This window comes from Sus scrofa, chromosome 13 (assembly GCF_054392235.1).
Source record: "Sus scrofa isolate SSC_HxYL_T2T_F1_AM1 chromosome 13, Sscrofa_HxYL_maternal_Yorkshire_Landrace_v2.0, whole genome shotgun sequence".
NCBI lineage: Eukaryota > Metazoa > Chordata > Mammalia > Artiodactyla > Suidae > Sus > Sus scrofa.
The window spans coordinates 106,105,350-106,125,947 of NC_139395.1; the positions used below are offsets into that span (position 1 = coordinate 106,105,350).

The window sequence follows — 20,598 nt, forward strand, 5'->3', positions numbered from 1 at the left end:
GCATCACGGCACACTGGGCCAAACCTAGATTTCAGCAACCTTAGATTGTCAGGGACCATTCCCAGCTCTGCCCCCCTTTCTTCAGGTTAGATCTTGGGGAAGGATGTAGCCTCTTTGAACCACAGAAGTTCTTCACGTTGCTCCTTTTCTTCTCACCCCCTTGCTGGGCCATCCTTGCAGAGAGTTCCGCCCCATAACAGTCAATATTATGATGGTGGTTATAACACACGACCACAACACCCAGAGTTAGTAGTTTATATATTAGTACAGTATTACACTATAGTAATATACTACATCATTAGTAGTATACTAATAATATACTAGTGTATATAGTATACTAGTATAATATATGCTATACTATATATAGTATATATACTATAATACAATACCACACGATACTATAGTATATGTACTATAATAATAGTATAATAGTATATATAGTATAATATACTATAGTACTGTAGTATTAGTAGTATATATTAGTACAATATTATACTATGGAATTAGTAGTCTAGATCTTAGTATAGTCCTGTATTACAGAGTTAGTAGTCTAGGTATTTAGTAACCATTGTGTGTTTTTATTAGTGATGAGTTATTTGATTCAAAGACTGAGGAAACTTGAACTATAAGATCGTGACTAGTATTTAGAATAAGAGCTATTTTTTTTAACAAAGTAGTTTTCTTGAATTAGTAAAATGTGGCTAGTTGCTTTCATACATAGCAAAATGGCTCAAAGGTGATGCTTTAGAACTTTCGCCTTTCTGTATAGTTTCCTAAAACTATTTCACTGTAAAGATTGTTTTGATAAGCATTTATTTTTTTGTCAGCATTTTTTATTGAAAACTGGCATTGGATCAGCACTTGTAAATTTTAAAATGCACTTCTTGAGCAACAGGCTGAATTTCCTGCAATGCAGTCAATATTGTAATTCACTGTAGGGGTGCTCTGCTCATGTGGAAAAACCTGACATGATTTAGACAGCCACCGTGGCTTTCCAAGCACAAGTTAATTGGAAGCGATTATCTTTCAGGTTCGAGCAAGGATTTATGAGGTAGAACAGCAGATAAAACAAAGAGGCCGTGCAGTCGAAGTTCGGTGGTCTTTTGACAAGTGCCAAGAGTCAACAGCAGGTACAGAACGCAACAGAAGGGGCGCTTTTGAATGCTAGACTTTTTGTCGTGTTTCTGATTCTTCCAAATCAGTCCTCATACTGAATAAGGATCTTTTGGGCAGGGCTACCTCGTGAATTTTGAGGACATTCTTCAGTCTACCCCTTTTAGATCCTGGCTGTCTAGAATGTCCGGTTTGGTTTTGTTGGCAATTCTTTTATGCTAAGAATGATAAATGTCTTAAATTCCCTTTGTGCCAAAGGGTGATGATTTCACACTATGCTGTTCTGACTGTGTTTGGCTTCTTTAACTGCCTGCTTACTTTCCGCATCCAGGGGTGACCATTAGTCGGGTTTTGCACACGTTGGAGGTATTGGATCGACACTGTTTTGACCGAACTGATTCCAGCAATTCAATGGAAACACTTTATCATAAGATTTTCTGGGCAAACCAAAACAAAGATAATCAAGAGGTAGTTAATATTTCTTTTCTTCTTTTCATTTTCTATTTTCTTTGCATATTTTCTTTTTTATTCAGTGAATTCTGGCAGACCCTTTTCTATGAAGTATAATATCTTGTGAAGGCATCTATATCCTGAAGTCATTCCATTGTTGGACTAAAATAACCTGCCATTATTAAAATGAAATGTCCATTGGACTGGTCAATGTGTATGTACATATGTACATTTGTCTTTTTGGGGCCGTACCTGGGGCATATGGAGGTTCCCAGGCTAGGGGCTAAATTGGGGCTGTAACTGCTGGCCTACACCACAGCCACAGCAATGCAGGATCTGAGCCCCATCTGCGACCACACCACAGCTCACGACAACGCTGGATCCTTAACCCCACTGAGTAAGGCCAGGGATCGAACCTGTATCCTCATGGATGTTAGATTCTTTTTCACTGAGCCACAGTGAGAAATCCAAGTCTAAGTATATTGATTGAAAATTTTTTTTCTTAGTCCTTTTACCATCCATCACTCCCCACTTTTAGTTTTAGCAGAATATCCTTCATCTAGTGATTGGACTTTATATATCTATATGTTTGGCTTTAACTTGGGAATATATTTTAATATTTAGCATATCAGAAAGCAGTGAATGAATACTTGTGGTCATGGTCTTTGAAAAAAATCCATGGACAATATATTAGAATTCTCCAGAGAAACAGAACCAGTAGGGGAAAACATTACATATATATGAATGAAAACAATGAAAACATTACATATATATGAATGAAAACAAGAGAGAAGTTTATTTTAAGGAATTGGTTACATGATCGTGGGGACTGGCAAGTCTGAAATGTGCAGGGAAGGCTGGAGACCTAGGGAAAAGTTGATGTTGCAGCTTGAATCTGGAGGCAAATTCCTTCTTCCTCAGCCTTGAGGAGGTATGGGGGAGAGCAGGGAGGGAAACCTATGTTTTCGCTTAAGGCCTTCAACTGATTGGATGAGGCCCACCCACATTATGGAGGATGATCAGCTTTACTCAAAGTTTACTGATTAAAATGTTATTCATGGAATTCCCACAGTGGCTCAGCAGAAATAAATCCAACTAGTAACCATGAGGTTGTGGGTTTGATCCCTGGCCTCGCTCAGTGGGTTAAAGATCTGGTGTTGCTGTGAGCTGTGCTGTAGGTTCCAGACATGGCTGAGATCCATTATTACTGTGGCTGTGGTATAGACTGGTGGCTACAGCTCCAATTTGACCCCTAGCCTGGGAACCTCCGTATGCCATGGGTGTAGCCATAAAAAAAAAAAAAAAAAAGTTATTCACATTAAAAAAAGAAAACCACCTTTACAGCAGTATCTAGACTAGAGTTTGACCAGAAAACTGGGTACCATAACCTAATCATGTTAATGAAATAAAATTAACCATCATATTTTTTTTTCTTATGCTTTCGTAGAAGTGTTTCATTATTGAACTGTTCTGTTAACATAGAATTTTCAGTAGTACTTTCTCAGCCTTATTTTGGGAGAAATAAAAAGTTTCTCTTCTATAGCTAATCCTTGGGATAGACCATGATTAAAAATAATGTAACAAAAAAAGAGAATATGTATATATGTGTGTGTGTATGTGTGCGCGCGCGCGCACGTGTATGACTGGGTCACTGCACAGCAGAAATCGTCATAACATTGTAAATCAACTATAATCAAAAAAAATTTTTTTAAGTTTCTCTTCTTTTTACAATGGAAAGTATGTATGGTGTATCCTAGTTGTGCTAGGCACCAAGAATGCAGAGGTAATAAGTTTTAACACATATGGTACCCATTTTTGAAGGAACATTTTTATTTATTTATTTATTTATTGAAGTAGAGTTGATTGCTAATGTTAGTTTCAGGTGTACAGCACAGTGATTTAGTATTTTTATAGATTATTCTCCTTTTAAGGTTATTACAAAATAATGGCTGCTGAGACCAGCTCAGCAGGATGGGGCTGAAGAACAGGTGCTATGGAACTTAAGGAAAAAAAGTTAACATAAAACAAGACACAGAGACATTTATCTTAAGTAAAGGTGGGAACCGGGGGACTCAAGGTCTCAGGGACCAAGAGCCCTGCCTCAAGAAACCACACTGCTTTTATTGTGCTCTTGAGGATTACTTCAAGAGAAAAGGGGGTTGTAGGTGCAGGATATAGGTTTTTTTCTTATTATTTTAAAAGTCACTTAGCTGGTAAATAGTTAAACTTTTTACTATAAACTTTAGGCATTTAAGAATCATTAGCGTTTTAGTTAGCTATCTATGCATAACATTTCAGAGAATCCTCACTGGGCTTCTGTAAAGGGCATGCCTATTTGTGGTGACCCTGTGTGCATAGGTTTGCACCTTGGTTCTCTTTTCTAAAACATATTCTGTTAACGACCACTCATAAACCACTTGGTCATGAGGTTTCTCTTTCTCTTATTTAGAGGACATATCGTGCTTGTGCAAATGGTGTGCCAATCTGCACAGGCCCAGTGTGCCTAGACCATTGTATTATGTCCTCATTCAGCTGACCCCATGAATAACCCATGCCCTTAGGTCTTTGTTCTTAAGCTTAAGTCATTTACCATCACCGTGACTGTTTCTCAAGCAGGAAGATGGGACAAAGTAAGGAAGGACAAGATGGAGTTTTCAGCAAAGAGGCTAAGAAAATATTATAAAAACATGTCTTGCAACAAATGGCTGTATTTCCCTGTACTGCATAAAGGAACACTGTAGAGTTAACTGATTTTTCTTTTCAGCCACACCCCCTGGCAAGTGGAAGTTCCTAGGCCAGGGATCAAACCCACACCACAGCAGTAACCAGATTCATGGCAGTGACAGTGAGCCACTGGGGAACTCCATTAACTGATGTAAACTGTCTTTGATTTTCATACTGGCCTTGGGGAATGCATAGGTGGAAAGAAAAGATAAAATGACCGCCCCAAACCATTCCTTCTACCTTTATGTGAGCCTGTTGTGAACTTGTTCCAGGTTATTCTTTTTAAGATAATTTGTAAGTTAGCACCTTGCTTCTCAAAGATAAGGTTCAAGATTATCTATCTATATATCTGAATCACTTTGCTGTACACTTGAAACTAACAAAACATTGTAAATTAACTACACTTCAATTTAAAAAAATCAGAAAAAAAAAAAAAAAAAGATGAGGTTCGAGAGTGTTGATGCCAAATAGGAGATCAGGATGTTGAGTGAGGTACAGACTCTGAATGTGTTTTCTTATGGTGAGTCTCAGTAGAAATGCTTTGTATTTCTGTTGAGCTCATTGATTATAAGCCTACCTAATTCTTTGTGTATTGATGCAGGTTAGTGTGTTGCTGTGTTCTTTAGTGGTAGAAACCTTACAGTCTTTCTATTTGTAATAGAGACTTGCTTAGATAAAAGGCCTTAAGAGCATGAAGATTTCTTAATACGTAAATGCGAGATATCTGGAAGGACAGTAGGGGCACCCAGAATTCAAGGTGTCCCCTTGGACTGCTAAGCTCCTTACACTAAGTGTGCAGTCAAGGCAGCATGGTACCCTGGTGAGAGGTCCACCAAAGCCACTTCAGTTTACATTTGACCTGGCTGTTTAACTTCCTAGTGGATGAACTGGCCAACTTTAGGATTATTTGCTTCATTCACCCACCGAGACTGAAGTTGCTTACCAGCACCCCAAAAGGAAAACGATGAGTGTCAGGGGCAGAAACCAGATCTGATATTTTTGAATAAAATCCCACTGTGAGGTTCTCTCTAAGGCACAGTTGCCCTCAAAGTGGGTGCTTGAGATGAGACATTGGGGGAGGGCAAGAAGAAAGTATTAGAATTTATATTTAGATAACATTTCAAAAAAATATTTTACACTGTAAGCAGTTCTGTTGTGTCTAGGTTTTATAACGATCATCATTATTATGGTATTTTAGGCACAGAAGGTATAACTCAATATGTGTAGATTGAGAGTATTTACTAAAAGAAAAATAGCAAACTAAGCTGAGAGGGTTTAAGCATTGTTTGGAGCTCACTGTTCAAAGCTCCTTTAAAAGAACTTCTCGGCCGGGGCTGCAGGGAGGTGTTTGCCACTAGAGGGCGCCATGTGCCCAGGGCTGAGAGTCCTCGGTGCTCTAGTCACAGACTTCACTGGAGAAAATGTCCGTGTAGCCCATTCAAGAGTAATTATATTGAATGTTGACTCAACTCTGGAAAGATTTGATGTAAGTGAGTGGTTGCTTTGTGGTTACTATGCCTTTTTATGAGTAAGACAAAAACCACATTTTTAAACCTGTAATTCAGACTGGTCACCTTTTCTTAATCTGTCAGGAAGAGTAACTGGACATATCTTTCTGAAATATTTAACATAAGTAATTTTTACAATATTTCTGGAATTCGCTTATGAGCTGCAGAGCTGTTTTGATTCCTAATCAGTCATTCGATTTTGAGCAGGTTACAGACAAGTTACTCGTGCCTAAGTGTCCTTTCTTGTCACATTGGCATAGAACACATACTTGCCCTCTCTATCTCTAAGGAGACATGAGCACTTTGAGAATTCTAAAGCCCTATATACGTAAGTCTTAAAGAATTGTTACTGTTAATGATAATAACGTGGCAAGCATTATTAGTATTATTGTGGAAGAACCAGTCTGAGGGCATAATTCTCTGATAAGGAGTTCTATAAAGTGGTGTGGTTAGGATTCAGAAACAGCTCACTTCTTTTTAATGCACTTCCCCTTTTTTGGTTTCATAATTTGTGTTAGGACTTAGACAACACAGTAGGTAGTAGAAAAACTGACCAACCCCTGCAGTTGCAATAAGGTTGAGGTTTGTGCTTGCTGAAGACATGTTTAGGTATGCTTGGGCCCCAGACTGCAGAGTGCTTCCCACGTCTGTTTGGGAAATTTGACCTTTACCCCCTGGGTTCCCTTTTCTCTGGATAGCTAAGGGAAATCCAGTTCCCTCCATTCTCTGGTAGGGAGTGGGGAAAGCAGCTGTCTAGAGGACTCAGAAATCTAAGGTTCAGGCTGGTGTGTGTGATCATTCTCGGTATTTGGTGAAAGCCTGCTAAAACCATTGTGCATGGGCATGAAGGCATTTGAGGGCTTGGTCCTGCCCTGTGGTTGGACTGTGGCCAGCGTGAGAATAGGAGCTGGCAGTGTGCCCCCTGTGGGGTGTGCCAGGCATGCGTTCACAGCTAGCCATGGAGAATGTTATTCCATTACCTGCCCCCCCCCCCCCCCCCGAGCCAGCTACTGCTTCCAAGTGATGGGTAAGGTAGAAAGTATACATCTCAACATCCTCGATGTTTACTTATTCTAGATTTATGCTACTTGGGTTTCCATTCAGTATATGTGAGATATCAAAGTCTGTAACACTTAGAATGGGGCTCAGAGACTCCTGTCACCAGTGGCCAGGCAGGCGATATAAACTAGAGGTGGGCTGCTGTATACAGTTCCCCCAGAGGGTGAGGCCAAGGTCACTGGGAAAGGGGGCTGCCCTTTCTGCACCGGGTAGCCTTTCTTGGCTTCTGCTTGGTTTTGCAGACCCACTGTTGCCTGACCTTCCAGAATTTCAGGAGAACTTGAATGTCAGCTTTCCCAGTCTTAAACCACTCTGCCAGCCAAGCAGTGTGTCTGTGGGCCATGTCCACTCAGATGCCTGTCACTCTCCAGCTCCTGGGAGTGTTTTATGCAGCACTCACTCACGATTGGCCCGTTCAGTGTTTCAGAACCATGTCTACTCTGCGTACTAGAGGCAGAGAAGCCCAGAATCCTCATGGGGGCCTTACAGTGGGGGCCGTGGGGACCTCCGGATTCCAATCCCTGCCTGAGTCTGTTGCCTGGGACCCACAGGCAGGGGTCACCTTGCTGACCTCCTCTCTGAGCAGCAAGCCAGGGAGGTGCCCCCTCCACCTTCCAGAGCCCCCAGACCACTTCCTTCTGCTTGGCTTCTCTCCTGGTTTGTGCTGTGCTGGGCAGGAGGGAGGAAGCAGCTGTGGCTTTGGGTGCTCCCCAGGGGCATGGATAGAAGGGAAAGTTGAAAGGAAGCAGGAAGAGCTGCCTTTTCACTTCTCCCTCTGGTGCCGGAGGAGGCAGACTTTCTCCTGAGTAACAAAGGGAAAGGCCAGCCCAACTGTGCTGGTAACAGTGTGTGCCCAAACAGTGGCAGGTGTGCATTTCCTCTTTCCCTGACGGCAGATCCCAGCCACCACACACCAGACACCAGAATACCGACTGTTTATTGTTTGCATTTATTTTCTGCATAGACCATTCACAGAGTACTCCCTGGACAGGTGCAATGAGTTCATGTGAGATTTTTGACTGGAAAGTCCGGAGCAGGCCTTTCTTCCACTCTGGCCCAGGCCTCCAAGGCCAGACTAGCTCTACACCATTGTGGCCGGGGAACTCTGACCACATGATCCGCCAGGCCAAACCTCAGTTTCTTCACTGCCTCCAGCATTGAGCTGGGCCTAATGTGTCTTCCAGAGATGTTCACTGAATTGGTTTTTGGAGGCTCTTAAAAAAGCATCTGGGGAGTTCCTGTTGTCGCTCAGAGCAATGAACCCGACTAGTATTGATGAAGATGAGGATTCGATCCCTGGCTTCACTCAGTGGGTTAAGCATCCGGGATTACTGTGAGCTGTGGTGTAGGTCGAAGGTGTGGCTCGGATCCCACAGCGTTGCTGTAGCTGTGGTGTAGGCCAGCAGCTCTAGCTCTGATTGGATCCCTAGCCTGAGAACTTCCACATGCTGCAGGTGCAACCGTAAAAAGGAAGAAAAAAAAAAAAATGACTGGGTCCCTGAACTGGAAGGGGCAACCCTTCTGAAAGATCTGCCTCAGAAGGGTTGGGGTGAAGGCAGGGATGAGCTCTGTGTAATATGTCAGTTTTACCAGTGGATCAGGTCCAGATGTATAAGAGGATCTGTGCAGGTGGAAGTGGGAGGGCAGCTGACAGGAGAGGTCTTGGCAGGCAAGTCAGCAGGTTAGTGCATTTCTTGGTGGTGTTACAGACGATTCAGTCACCTGGATGAGTCTCAGTTTCTTCCTTTGTGCATGGGGCATCCTATCTCCTGATGTGGAAATGGCAGGAAACTATATGGATAAAGCATTTCAAAATTAATAGTGCCTGGCTTTAAATGGTTCTCAGTAAACACTAACTGCTACCCTTCCTGACTGATGGGTTTAGGAAGGCAGTGAGACCCTGGAGAGATGGCAGGAATGTGATCCTTTGGTTCCCTTCGGACTACTGTGGGGACACACATACATATCACACAGTCTGGTAATCCATAAAGCACAGCCTGGACCTATCAGACGTTTTACTTTCTTGGATTTTCACAGAGGCTTTACCCCCAGTAGGGGGCGGTTGGATGGGACTGGCCCACCCCAGGCCCGCTGGCTGCTACCATGTTGTAAGAGCGATCACCCTCATTTCAGTGCTTAGGTCTTTTCTGTTCTTTTTAAACATGTTTAAGAAAAAAAGAAGTCATTTTATTTTATTTTATTTTATTTTTTTTGGTTTTTACTTCTAACTTTTGAGACTTTTTTTTTTTTATTTTTTATTTTCCCACTGTACAGCAAGGGGGTCAGGTTATCCTTAGATGTATACATTGCAGTTATAGTTTTTTCCCCCACCCTTTCTTCTGTTGCGATATGAGTATCTAGACATAGTTCTTAATGCTATTCAGCAGGATCTCCTTGTAAATCTATTCTAGGTTGTGTCTGATAAGCCCAAGCTCCCGATCCCTCCCACTCCCTCCCCCTCCCATCAGGCAACCACAAGTCTCATCTCCACGTCCATGATTTTCTTTTCTGAGGAGATGTTCATTTGTGCTGGATATTAGATTCCAGTTATAAGTGATATCATATGGTATTTGTCTTTGTCTTTCTGGCTCATTTCACTCAGGATGAGATTCTCTAGTTCCATCCATGTTGCTGCAAATGGTATTATGTCCTTCTTTTTTATGGCTGAGTAGTAGTCCATTGTGTATATATACCACATCTTCCGAATCCAATCCTCTGTCGATGGACATTTGGATTGTTTCCATGTTCTGGCTATTGTGAATAGTGCTGCAATGAACATGCGGGTGCATGTGTCTCTTTTAAGCAGAGTTTTGTCCGGATAGATGCCCAAGAGTGGGATAGTGGGGTCATATGGAAGTTCTATGTATAGATTTCTAAGGTATCTCCAAACTGTTCTCCATAGTGGCTGTACCAGTTGACATTCCCACCAGCAGTGCAGGAGGGTTCCCTTTTCTCCACAGCCCCTCCAGCACTTGCCATTTGTGGATTTATTAATGATGGCCATTCTGACTGGTGTGAGGTGGTATCTCATGGTAGTTTTGATTTGCATTTCTCTTATAATCAGCGATGTTGAGCATTTTTTCATGTGTTTGTTGGGCATCTGTATATCTTCAGTCATTTTATTTTTATTGCTTTTTTTTTTTTAAGGGCTATACCCCAGGCATATGAAGATTCCCAGGCAAGGGTTCGAATCAGAACTGTAGCTGCTGGCCTACACCACAGCCACAGCAATAATACAGATCTTTAACCCACTGAGCGAAGTCTGGGATAGAACCTGCATCTTCATGGATGCTAGTCAGATTCGTTTCCACTGCACCACAATGGGAACTCCAAAAAAGTCACTCTTTAAAATGGGACTCAAGATAAGAGGGTCAAATGAGGCAGAAGTCAAGGAAACTAGGAAAGCACCCATAAGTGTCTTCCCATTGTGGTGCCTGTGAAGTTATTAATGCCGATCACAGCCCCGCCTGAGCTTCTTAGGCCTCGTGTTACTCATTTCCCCGCTGGACACCAGAGGAAGCCTTGCTAACCTTTTACAACTACTGTTTTCTTCTTTCTTAAAATAACTCTATTAGTAAAAGGGCAGTTATATTAACATGGTTGAGGGAGAAAGTGGTATGTCCAGACATTTAGACTTTGCTGTGATTGAGAAGGGCCAGTAATGAGTCCATTTCTATCATGGGTGGGCCTTTGAGTTTGTTTTTTCCTTCTTCAGCCTTTCCTTGAGTACTTCCTAGCACTAGGCCTTGTTTCAAGAAATTTTCCCTGGCTGATGAGACACACGTTTAAAAAGAGATTTTTTTGGGAGTTCATGTTATGGCTCAGCGTGTTGTGAACCAACTAGTATCTTTGAGGATGCAGGTTTGATCCCTGGCCTTGCTCAGTGGGTATGAGGATCTGGCGTTGCTGTGAACTGTGGTGTAGGTTGCAGATGTGGCTTGGATCCTGAGTTGCTGTGGCTGTGGTGTAGGCTGGCAGCTGCAGCACAGATTCAACCCCCAGCTTGGGACCGTCCATATGCTACAGGTGTGGCCCTAAAAAAAAGAAGATAGGAGAGTGTTTTAAAATATTCTACTTCACAGATGAGGAAACCAAGGTTTTGGTAGGATGAGAAAATTGTCTAAGCCTTACTAGTAGGATCTGCTTCATATGGTGGCATATGGTAAACACCAAGTAAATGCCAATTAAGTTCTTGGCTGGGCAGCTTTGGTTATCAAGTGAGAGGAACCTAGCTCCATGTTTTAGAAATTTATATTTTTCTTCTTTTCCTCTGTCTGTTTCCTTCATTCACCCTAAAGAGGCAAGCAGTCAAATTTATTGTATTATACAGCGATGACTCTTGGAAATTAAGGCTGGTGTTTTAGTTACTTTCCATATGAAAGACATGGCACTTTTCAAGGACTTTGGAGGGGTTTACTTTGTGGTTCTAATTCATCTCATAAAATGACTTCTGTTATCATGCAATTACGTATTTCTCAGAACTTTTTTACTTATTGTTGGAATGTTGATGAACTAACTGAGAGTTAAATTAATTTTTGGGCACAGTGCGAATTAATGGCAGTTGACTTAAATACGCAGAGGAATTGTTTTAATTTTTTATCTACCTCCTTTCCCTACTCAGAACTTAGAGTTGTGCTATTTTTAACTGCTGCTTTAAAGAAGAAAAGAACAAAAAATGGCAAGTCTTTTCTGCTTTCTTGGTGTATGTTTTGTTTCTTTGATGTCGTGAGACCTAAAGACCATCAACGTTGATTCTAAGGATGTGAGACAGGAAGCTGCCCTTTTACCTGTCAAAAATCAGCTGTCTCAAATATCTTTTGGAAATGTACATACGGAAACATTCGTATATACATATAAAGATTTTTTTTTTTAAGTAAGAATACTATTTATATTTAAATACTAAGTCTTCTGAGTGTGTACTTAATAAGTCATAGGCGTATTACCTTATATGGGGATTCTGCGTGTTGGAAATAGTATTTATGACTGTGTACAACAGGATTATGTTCTGTTAGCAAGTTTAGAGCAGTTTTTACCTTGCGCAACTCTTGAAGTTCATCCAGGTCTCCGCACTGTGCCTCAGGTTGCAAACCATATGACTTGCTAATATCACTACTCTACGTATTATCATATTATTTATTGGTGCTGTAATATGAATGTGTTTTATCCAGATAGGGCCATTTTGTTTAATGTTGATCAGGAATGATTAATTACATTTATAAACATGTCCTTTTAGTCTCAGATTAAAAAGCTATTGAAGAGTTTTATTCAGTATCTGATCGCAAGTCTTCTTCATTTGCTGTTGTTTACAGTAATGAGTCATTGATTTTTTCTCATCCCTTTTATGGTACTGTTTTATAATGTAGTGTACTAAGACATTTCTTCTTTTAAAATAACAAGCAGTCTCACCACGTACCTTCTAATTTCTAAAGGAAGCCTGCTTCTCAGATGTAGTTGCCAATTATTTTTCCTTCTTTATTTGTTAAAGAATAGACCCGCATTTAGTTTCTAGAGATCATTGGGTTATTGAGCAAATGAAGAAGAAATGAATTAGACATAACCTCGTTTGTGCCCACCTTCTCCTAGATAAGAAAAGTGTAACAAATGCCCCTTGTGTTGAGAATCTTTTTTTCATGTTTGGAATATCTTTATTACAGATGTATGGTAGCACCATTAATGGTGATCTGCAGGAGAATTAATAATGATTTTAGTTTACTCACTGCGGGTGGGTCCCTGTTCATGAGGTCAGATGGGCAGTGCTGGCAGTTGAAGGATCCTTCTGATTTTTGAATTTTGGGTCCATTCATCCTCTTTCCTTTGTTCTCATCTTAGAAGTTATTTTTTTCTTGTGATTTTCATACACGTAGTACATGAACACATTCCTGATATCAGGAATTCTCTATCAGCCCACAGCTCGGACCCTGTCCCACTCTTCTGCGCAGAAGAGGGCATTTTGGCACGTGTCTCTGCTGTGGGGCCAGATAGCTTAGATTTGACTCTCGGGTCTGTGACTAGTGTCTTTGACATTTAACAAGTTATTTAACTTTTGGCGTCAATTTGCTTATCAATCATAGGATTGCTGTGAAAGCATCACAATAGGGCAGACCAGATTACAAACACTCATTGTGTGTATGTGAGCAGTGATCTCTGTGCATTGTGCTCCATATACTTTGGAACACTTTCCTGGGCATTTATGTGCATATATATGAACATGTAACAACTGCAACAGGTTGGAGGACATAAATGCGATTGCCTTCTACAAAATGTTCAGCATGTTTTTTGTTTGTTTTTTTGCTGTGACTGAGGCATGTGGAAGTTCCTGGGCTAGGAATCAGACCTGCAGCACAGCAGTGACCCAAGCCCCTATAGTGACACTGCCTGATCCTTAACCCACTGGGCCACAGGAAAACTACAGTTTTTTTTGTTTTTTTTTTATGATTACTTGATATTATTCATCACTTTTTAGGTGTTTATTTTCTTTCAAGTCGTGGTATTTTCTGATTCTCTGGATTGGTAGGGTGAGATAATAATTTTATGCACACTGCAGTAATCTTGCCATAGCCATTCAAGAGTTTTTCTTTCCAGTGGCTACATCTTTCAGATTCATCCTAAATAATGGCGTTGTGACCAGCCCCTTTGATTCATTAAATTAGACCGGGGAATTCTTTTTTTCGTGTTTTTCCCTTAATCAACTGTTAGGTTTGTTGGATTAAATCAGTTGTTTTTTCCATATTAAGTAAGTGCATGTGTATGTTGGAACAAAATGTAAATCACCCCTCCCCCGTCCACCTCATTTTAACTTTTGGTTTCATGTAACTCGATATTCCTGTTACTCTTTGATTGAAAATATCTATTGAATCTACTATGTGCCAGGCACTGTAGTAGATGCTGAAAATAAAACCATGGAAAACACAGATCCCTGCTTTATATGAGCATTTGACCTAAGAAGTGTTAGAGGAGCAGGGAAATCTTTGGTGATTCACTCCTGTGGTTTCTTTTTCTGCATGTCAATTAGATTAGAAGTCTGGCTTTCCCTAGAGAGGTAGAAGTCGGGGCCACAACAGTGGGTGGCAGTAGCTGGGTGGAGTGGCACTGGGCTTTAGGCATCCTGGGATGAATGTGAATCACTTCAGAGATTTCCGTATAATCATTTAGCTCCTTGTGCTTCCAGTGATCTTGATTCGCCCATGGTTGGAGGAGCGGAAAGTATTAGGTCTCCCAATTCTGCTACTTTTTTTTTTTTTTTTTTTGTCTTTTTAAGGCTGAACCTAGGCACATGGAGGTTCCCAGGCTAGCTGTCTAATCGGAGCTATAGCTGCCGGCCTATACCACAGCCACAGCAACGCGGCATCTGAGCTGCTGTCTGTGACGTACACCACAGCTTACGGCAATGCCGGATCCTCGAACCCACGACCTCGTGGATACCAGTTGGATTCGTTTCCACTGAGCCATAATGGGAACTCCCCAGTTCTGCTCATTTTGATCACTGTGCCCTGGGCTATCTTACTTCACCTCTGAATCTCAGTTTTCCTCTCTATAAAATGGAAATAGCCACACCTCCTTCAAAGTTGGTTGTTGAGATTAGAGGTGATATATGTAAAACACTTAGTATCTGCTCAATAAGTATTTTCAGTTATTACTACTGCTATCACTGTGGTCGAGAATTTACAATTGTTAATATTATTAATACCATGCTTATGTTTTAATTTTTCTCAGGGCTAAACCCCACATTGTTGACCTCTTGGGTGGTTTGGTGCTTTTTCTCCATGCCAGGACTCAATTTCTCTCTCTTCCTCTCTGTCTCTCCTGTTCTGGTATATCCCATTTGCCTGTGTGTGTAGTTATAGGCTGGGGGGTGCATGCTGTGGATGTTCACCCACTTCTTGCTGTCTGTAATAAAGCACCGACATGAAGAGCTGCCGGTTATTGCCCCTGAAGAGTCCAGCTCTCACAGTGTTTGGGATGGTGAAGTACTTTCCTTTAATTGCTCAGGGATGTGCCTCCCTTTCCTAATGGATATTTAAAGCCGATACCTGTGAGCTAAGTTGTGAAAGATGGAAATAAGTATTACAGTGCCATGGAGGAGAATGCTTTGATGCCAGGAGCCTTGAGAGAGGAGGCAGAAGAGCTCAGAGCCTCTTGGGACCCCGTGTAGCCTGGGGGAGGATCAAGAATACCTTACAGGTTCTTTGACCTCAGGGTTGTTCTACTTCTTTAGTTCATTTCTCAAGATTTATCCTGTGGCTCAATTTCCATGAATTAGTTGGGTGATCTTGGACAAGTTATTTAACATGTCTATGCCTTGTAAAGTGGGGATAATAACAACTTAGCTCATAGGTAGTGAAAATTAAGTAATTCTGGAAACACATTTATCATAGTGTCTGACTGTAAATTGAGCAAGCAGTCAATAAATAAATGGTAATTCTCTGTATTACTATCACTTGCAGATTTGTCAGCCTTTCTTTCTTAGTGATTTTGAGAGTAATTAAGTTCAAACGAAGTTAGTTTGTCTTTTATATTTTCCATTAGAAGCAGCCGAAAAGATTTACATTTAAGGTCAGGTACTTTCAACCTTGTGTTTTGTCTGCTTCGACCAGTTAAAAGTGATAAGACTTGAGTAATGACTAGAACAAGCAGTGCATATCACAGAAAAACTATTCTGGAAAATATATTTTTGATCAGAATAGAAACAGATTGTTTTATTTGGTCAGGGCTTGTCTCTTCTATCATCCAAAATGTTTTACCAGGCTGAACATAGAGCGTGTAACACGTACCCGAAAGAGTGATTTGTTTTACCCCTTGGTTTAAAGACTTGCCCAAGGTCTTTACTGCCTGTCAGAGACCCACCTCCAGAATGGCACAGTGAAGCTGAGAGGACGGGGCACTGCAGTTAGTAACACCAGCCTTGAACCACTGGGGTGTTACCCCAGAAGAAGTAGAGCTGCTGTTCTCGGAAGAAGGGAAGGACAGTGGGTGGACAGAGCAGGCCTGTCTGAGGGTGGAGAACTTCCCTTCTTGAGAGGATTTGAGCTTTGCTGACTTCCCCTTTTCCAGGTGTGGCGAGCCTGTCCTGTCTGCCTTTCCTATTTCATTTTTTTGGGTTTTGTTTTGTTTTTAGGGCCACACCATCGGCCTATGGAAGTTCCCAGGCTAGGGGTTGAATTGGAGCTGCAGCTGCTGGCTTACACCACAGCCACAGCAATGGGGGATCCGAGCCGCATCTGTGACCTACACCACAGCTCATGGCAATGCTGGATCCTTAACCCACTGAGCGAGGCCAGGGATTGAACCCACATCCTCATGGATACTAGTCGGGTTCCTCACTGTTGAGCCACAGTGGGACCTCCTAATGCCTTTCCTTTTGCATCTTTAATTCGATATTGAAATATCACTCTTGGCCTGTAGAAAAATAGGAATAAAAACCCAGCAACCATCCCCCAAATTCCCATGGTTCCATTGCTGAAGACAGATTTTCTGGCCTAAGAATCATCTGTGTGAAAGACCTTTCTTTCCTTGTAAGGTCACCTGGTTTTCTCTGATTTGATCCTTTATGTGCCTCTTTGAACTTTCAGGAAGAGGTGCTTTGTCAGTTCTTGGGGCTGGGGGCAGTGAAGAGAGTGTCTTGGTATCATGCTCCACTGACACCTGGAAAACTCATCTTTTTATTTCAACATAATTTCCTTGGGCTATAGTCTCACTAAATTATTGGAGCAAATAACATGGACATTTTAAAGACTCTTGTTATATAGTAGAAATTACCTCCAAAAGGGAAATACAATTTTTATTTCTGCAAAGTAATGCATGAAACTGTATCTAATACCTGAAGAAGGCCTGGTGGCATTGCATATTTATTGATGAATTAATAAGTTAATGGATGAATGAAGCTACTTCCTGTTTTGTGGTACTTTGCTTCAGTGAGTTATCATTGAACTTTTCTCCTCACATTTTTTTTTTTTTTTTGTCTTTTTAGGGCCGCACCTGCGGCCTATGGAAGTTCCTAGGCTAGGGGTCTAATCTGAGATATATCTGCTGGCTTGCACCACAGCCGCATCAACATGGGATCGGAGCTGCATCTGTGACCTACACCACAGCTCTGGGCAACGCTGGATCCTTAACCCAGCAAGGCCAAGGATTGAACCTGAGTCCTCCTGGATCCTAGTCGATTTTGTTACCGCTGAGCCATGGCAGAAACTACTTTCGCCTTTTTTTTTTTTTTCTTTTTTTTTTTTTTGTGGGGGGGGGCTTTTTAGATCTCTGCTGGGGCATATGGATGTTCCCAAGCTAGGGATCAAATCGGAGCTACAGCTGCTAGCCTGTGCCACAGCCACAGCAATGTAGGATACGTGCTGCGTCTGCGACCTACACCACAGCTCATGGCAGCGCCAGATCCTTAACTCACTGAGCGAGGCCAGGGATTGAACCCGAAACTTCATGGTTACTAGTTGGATTCATTTCTGCTGCACCACAATGGGAACTCCTCTCCAGGTTTTTAATCTTGTTTTGTAGCCCTCCTATATTTTATCATTTAACCAAGCACTCCTTTGCCGTTGTATTCCTTGAAGCTCAACCACGTGTTCTGCTTTTGACGTGTTTAAAACTCCTTCAAATTAATTTCCTGTTGCTGCTGTAACAAGTTATTAGAAATTTAGTGGCTTAAAACAGTACAGATTTATGCTCCTATGGTTCTGGAGGTTATCTGGATCCTATTGGGGTATAATCAAGAGAACGTTTGGGTTGCCTTCCTTCCCCGGGCTCCAGGGAGATTTTGTTTCCTTGTATTTTCCAGCTGCCAGAGCTCGCCTACATTCTTTGGCTTGTGTCCTCTTGCTCCATCCTCACAGTCCACAGCATACCATCGTCAGATCTCTCCCTGACTCCTGCTTCCTTTGTCACATCTCTTCCTCTGACTCTCCTGCCTTCCCCTTCCCCTGATCAGCATCCCTGTGATTACATTGGGCCTTCCCCGATCCAGGGTAACCCCCCTTTCTCAAGATCCTCATGACACTCACACCTCCCACACAGTTCCTTTTGTCATTTAAAGTAACAAAATAAGAGGTCCTGGGATTAGGATGTGGATATCTTGGGGGGGAGCATAAGTCTGCCTGCCATATACTTATTTCTCCTTTTGTTCATCTCAGTCTTGAAATTTAACTCATTCTGCAACATTTTTCTTGAAAGGCACCTTCTAAAAGAAACATGTAATAATTCCCTTTAGTTGTCTCTCTCTGTTCCTCTTAAATGTTGTTGGCTTCCTGAGATCATCTTCATTTTCTTTCTTTAATGCATCCAGCTGATTTATAAACATGTATGTCTGCCCCACTTAACTGCCATCCCTGCTGTATTTCATATCTTGAGGTACTAAATGACCTTAAATTTTTACCTTGAAGTTATTTTGTTTTAAAATAATATTTATTAAATTCTGCTTAACAGTTGTTGTTTTAAAGAAAAGGAGCTTCATATTTTTAGAAATTTGTTTACAGGATGGGAATGCATTTCACCTTCCACATTTGAAGTCAGGATCTCCTGTTGACAGATATTTGAATTAATGTGTAAGATACCATCTGGCAGGCAAGTGGAAGTCATCCTTGAATAATTTTCGAAAACTTATTTAGGGCAGAGCAGTGGTAGGGAGCCGGGGGGAGGGTATGAGGCATCTGTGTGTGGGTGTCTCTGCCTGTTGAACGTGTCTGATGGGTGTACTCTGGAGGTGGTGTTTAGAGTGAAGTAAGTAGGGGATCCTCCTTAGTTTTGATGATTAGTGGAATCTAGAAAAGATCTCAGTAAAACCACTTGAAATGTGAACCAAAATTTTATAGTAAATGTAGGGGAAGGGGGAGGAGGTTTGAATGGGAAGTCATCTCAGAAATAGTGCCAAAATGGTACAAATTTACATGATAACATAATAATAAAATGCTTTATGACTCATATATATATGTGTATATATGTGTAGTTTCTCACATTGCAGATACAGTTTGCTTTGAGTTTAATGTAATCATCTGGGAAGTTATAAATGGAAAACAGCCAACTAATGTAATATCTTACTATTTCTTTTAAAATAGACACTGAACCTGTCCATTCCTCCATCCCCACCGCACCAGTACCCTAAGGAAAGAGTGGCATCATTTGGCAGGCTATTTGAGTCCACTCAGAAAGGAGTGGACTTTTGCTCTTTGGGAATCTGTCGTATTGGAAAATACTTACTGGTTGAAAATAGATTTTGAAATGTATAGCCTTTTTTTTTTTTTGGATGGGGGGAGCATGCCCACAGCATGCAGAAGTTCTCTGGTTAGAGATTGAACCTGAGCCTTATCAGTGACAATGCAGAATCCTTAACCACTAGGCCACCAGGGAACTCCTGAAAGTTTTTATAATTAATTTCGTGTATCATAACTGATATGAAGACAAGATTTCTCTGATTAAATTTTTTTTAATGATTTTTATTTTTTCCATTATAGTTGGTTTACAGTGTTCTGTCAAGATTAAAATTTTGTATTTCAAAAACTCAGTCTTTTAAGCCTTGTTTTCTTGTGTTTTTCTGCTTTCTTTCTCTCTCTCTTTTCTTTTCTTATCTTTAGGGCTGCATCTATGGCATATGGAAATTCCCAGGCTAGGGGTCTAATTGGAGCTGCAGCTGTCATCACAGCCACAGCAACAGTGGATCCTTAACCCACTGAGCGAGGCCTGGGATTGAACCCACATCCTCATGGATACTAGTCTGGTTCCTTACTACTGTGTCATGATGGGAATGCCTCTCCTGATTTTCTTAATTCACTTAATTCCTAATAATTACAAATTGAGACCACCACAACTCTAACGGGTAGACTGCAGGCCTGTCTGTCTTCAGGCTAAGATCTCGGGTGTGTATAAGCTGAGGGTAGTCAGTTCCTTATCACTTGTGTGACATGGAAGGTGCAGATGCCTAGGCTTACTTTCTCCTCTACACCTTGAGCACATCTTGTTGCTCTATGATCAGTTGACCTTTCTGCTTTTCCCTCTAGAAGGTGAACTATTTGAGAACAAGGGCCAGATCTTTAAAATGTTTGTTTCCTCAATGCCTGGCATATACTTGGTGCTTAATAAGTGCTTTTGGAAGTGAACTCTCTTTCCTAAGACTTATGTTCTGGCACATTGCTACCCAAATGAGTGGTCATATCTGGATGTGTTAAAAAGAAGTCTTTTCCTTATTCTTTTCTATGCATTTCTAGGTCAAGCAGAGCCTATTACCTAAGTTGGGTGAGTCAGTTATTCTTTGTGGCATATTTTATTTTTTATTTTTTTGATGATGCAGAGGTAATTTAAAAAAACTTTGTAAGTGTAAATGTGATGCACATTGCTGACTAATTATTAAAAACTCATGGCAGTATTTTTAAGGTAACTCCTTTTTTTCTCTTTAATATTCTAAATCTAAGCATGTGGTCTTTCACTGGACTGACTTGTATTTTAGTTTTTCTCAGGATTAGATCGCATCTAGGCACAAACTCCTCCCAGTTTGCTTTCTTTTTTAAATGTTATGTTCAGTGTTTATACATTTTCATTAAATTATTTTTCTTGTTTTAAATTGAGACCCAGAGCACCTTTTAAGATATCTGCTCCAGGTAACATTTCTTTGTTTTATCATTTAGTGGTGTTAATTTTTTCCTTTTTTTGACTGCACCTGCTGCATATGAAAGTTCCCAGGCTAGGGGTCGAATCAGAGCTGTAGCTGCCGGCCTACACCACAGCCATAGCAGCGCTAGATCTGAGCCAT

The 20,598-nt window shown here is 41.2% G+C and overlaps 1 protein-coding gene across 35 annotated transcripts in view; it reads left to right on the forward strand.

Annotated features, from left to right (window-relative positions):
* MED12L (mediator complex subunit 12L) overlaps positions 1–20,598 on the forward strand; it is a 354,400-nt gene that overhangs the window by 74,141 nt on the left and 259,661 nt on the right. For all 35 annotated transcript variants that reach the window (XR_014824163.1, XR_014824164.1, XR_014824168.1 and 32 more), the window contains 2 exons: positions 1,031–1,130; positions 1,445–1,581. Coding sequence is in view for 26 of the 35 variants with exons in the window: in XM_084990033.1 (XP_084846159.1) it covers positions 1,031–1,130; positions 1,445–1,581 (237 nt within the window). In the remaining 9 variants the exon portion in view is untranslated. The remainder of the gene's footprint in view (positions 1–1,030; positions 1,131–1,444; positions 1,582–20,598) is intronic.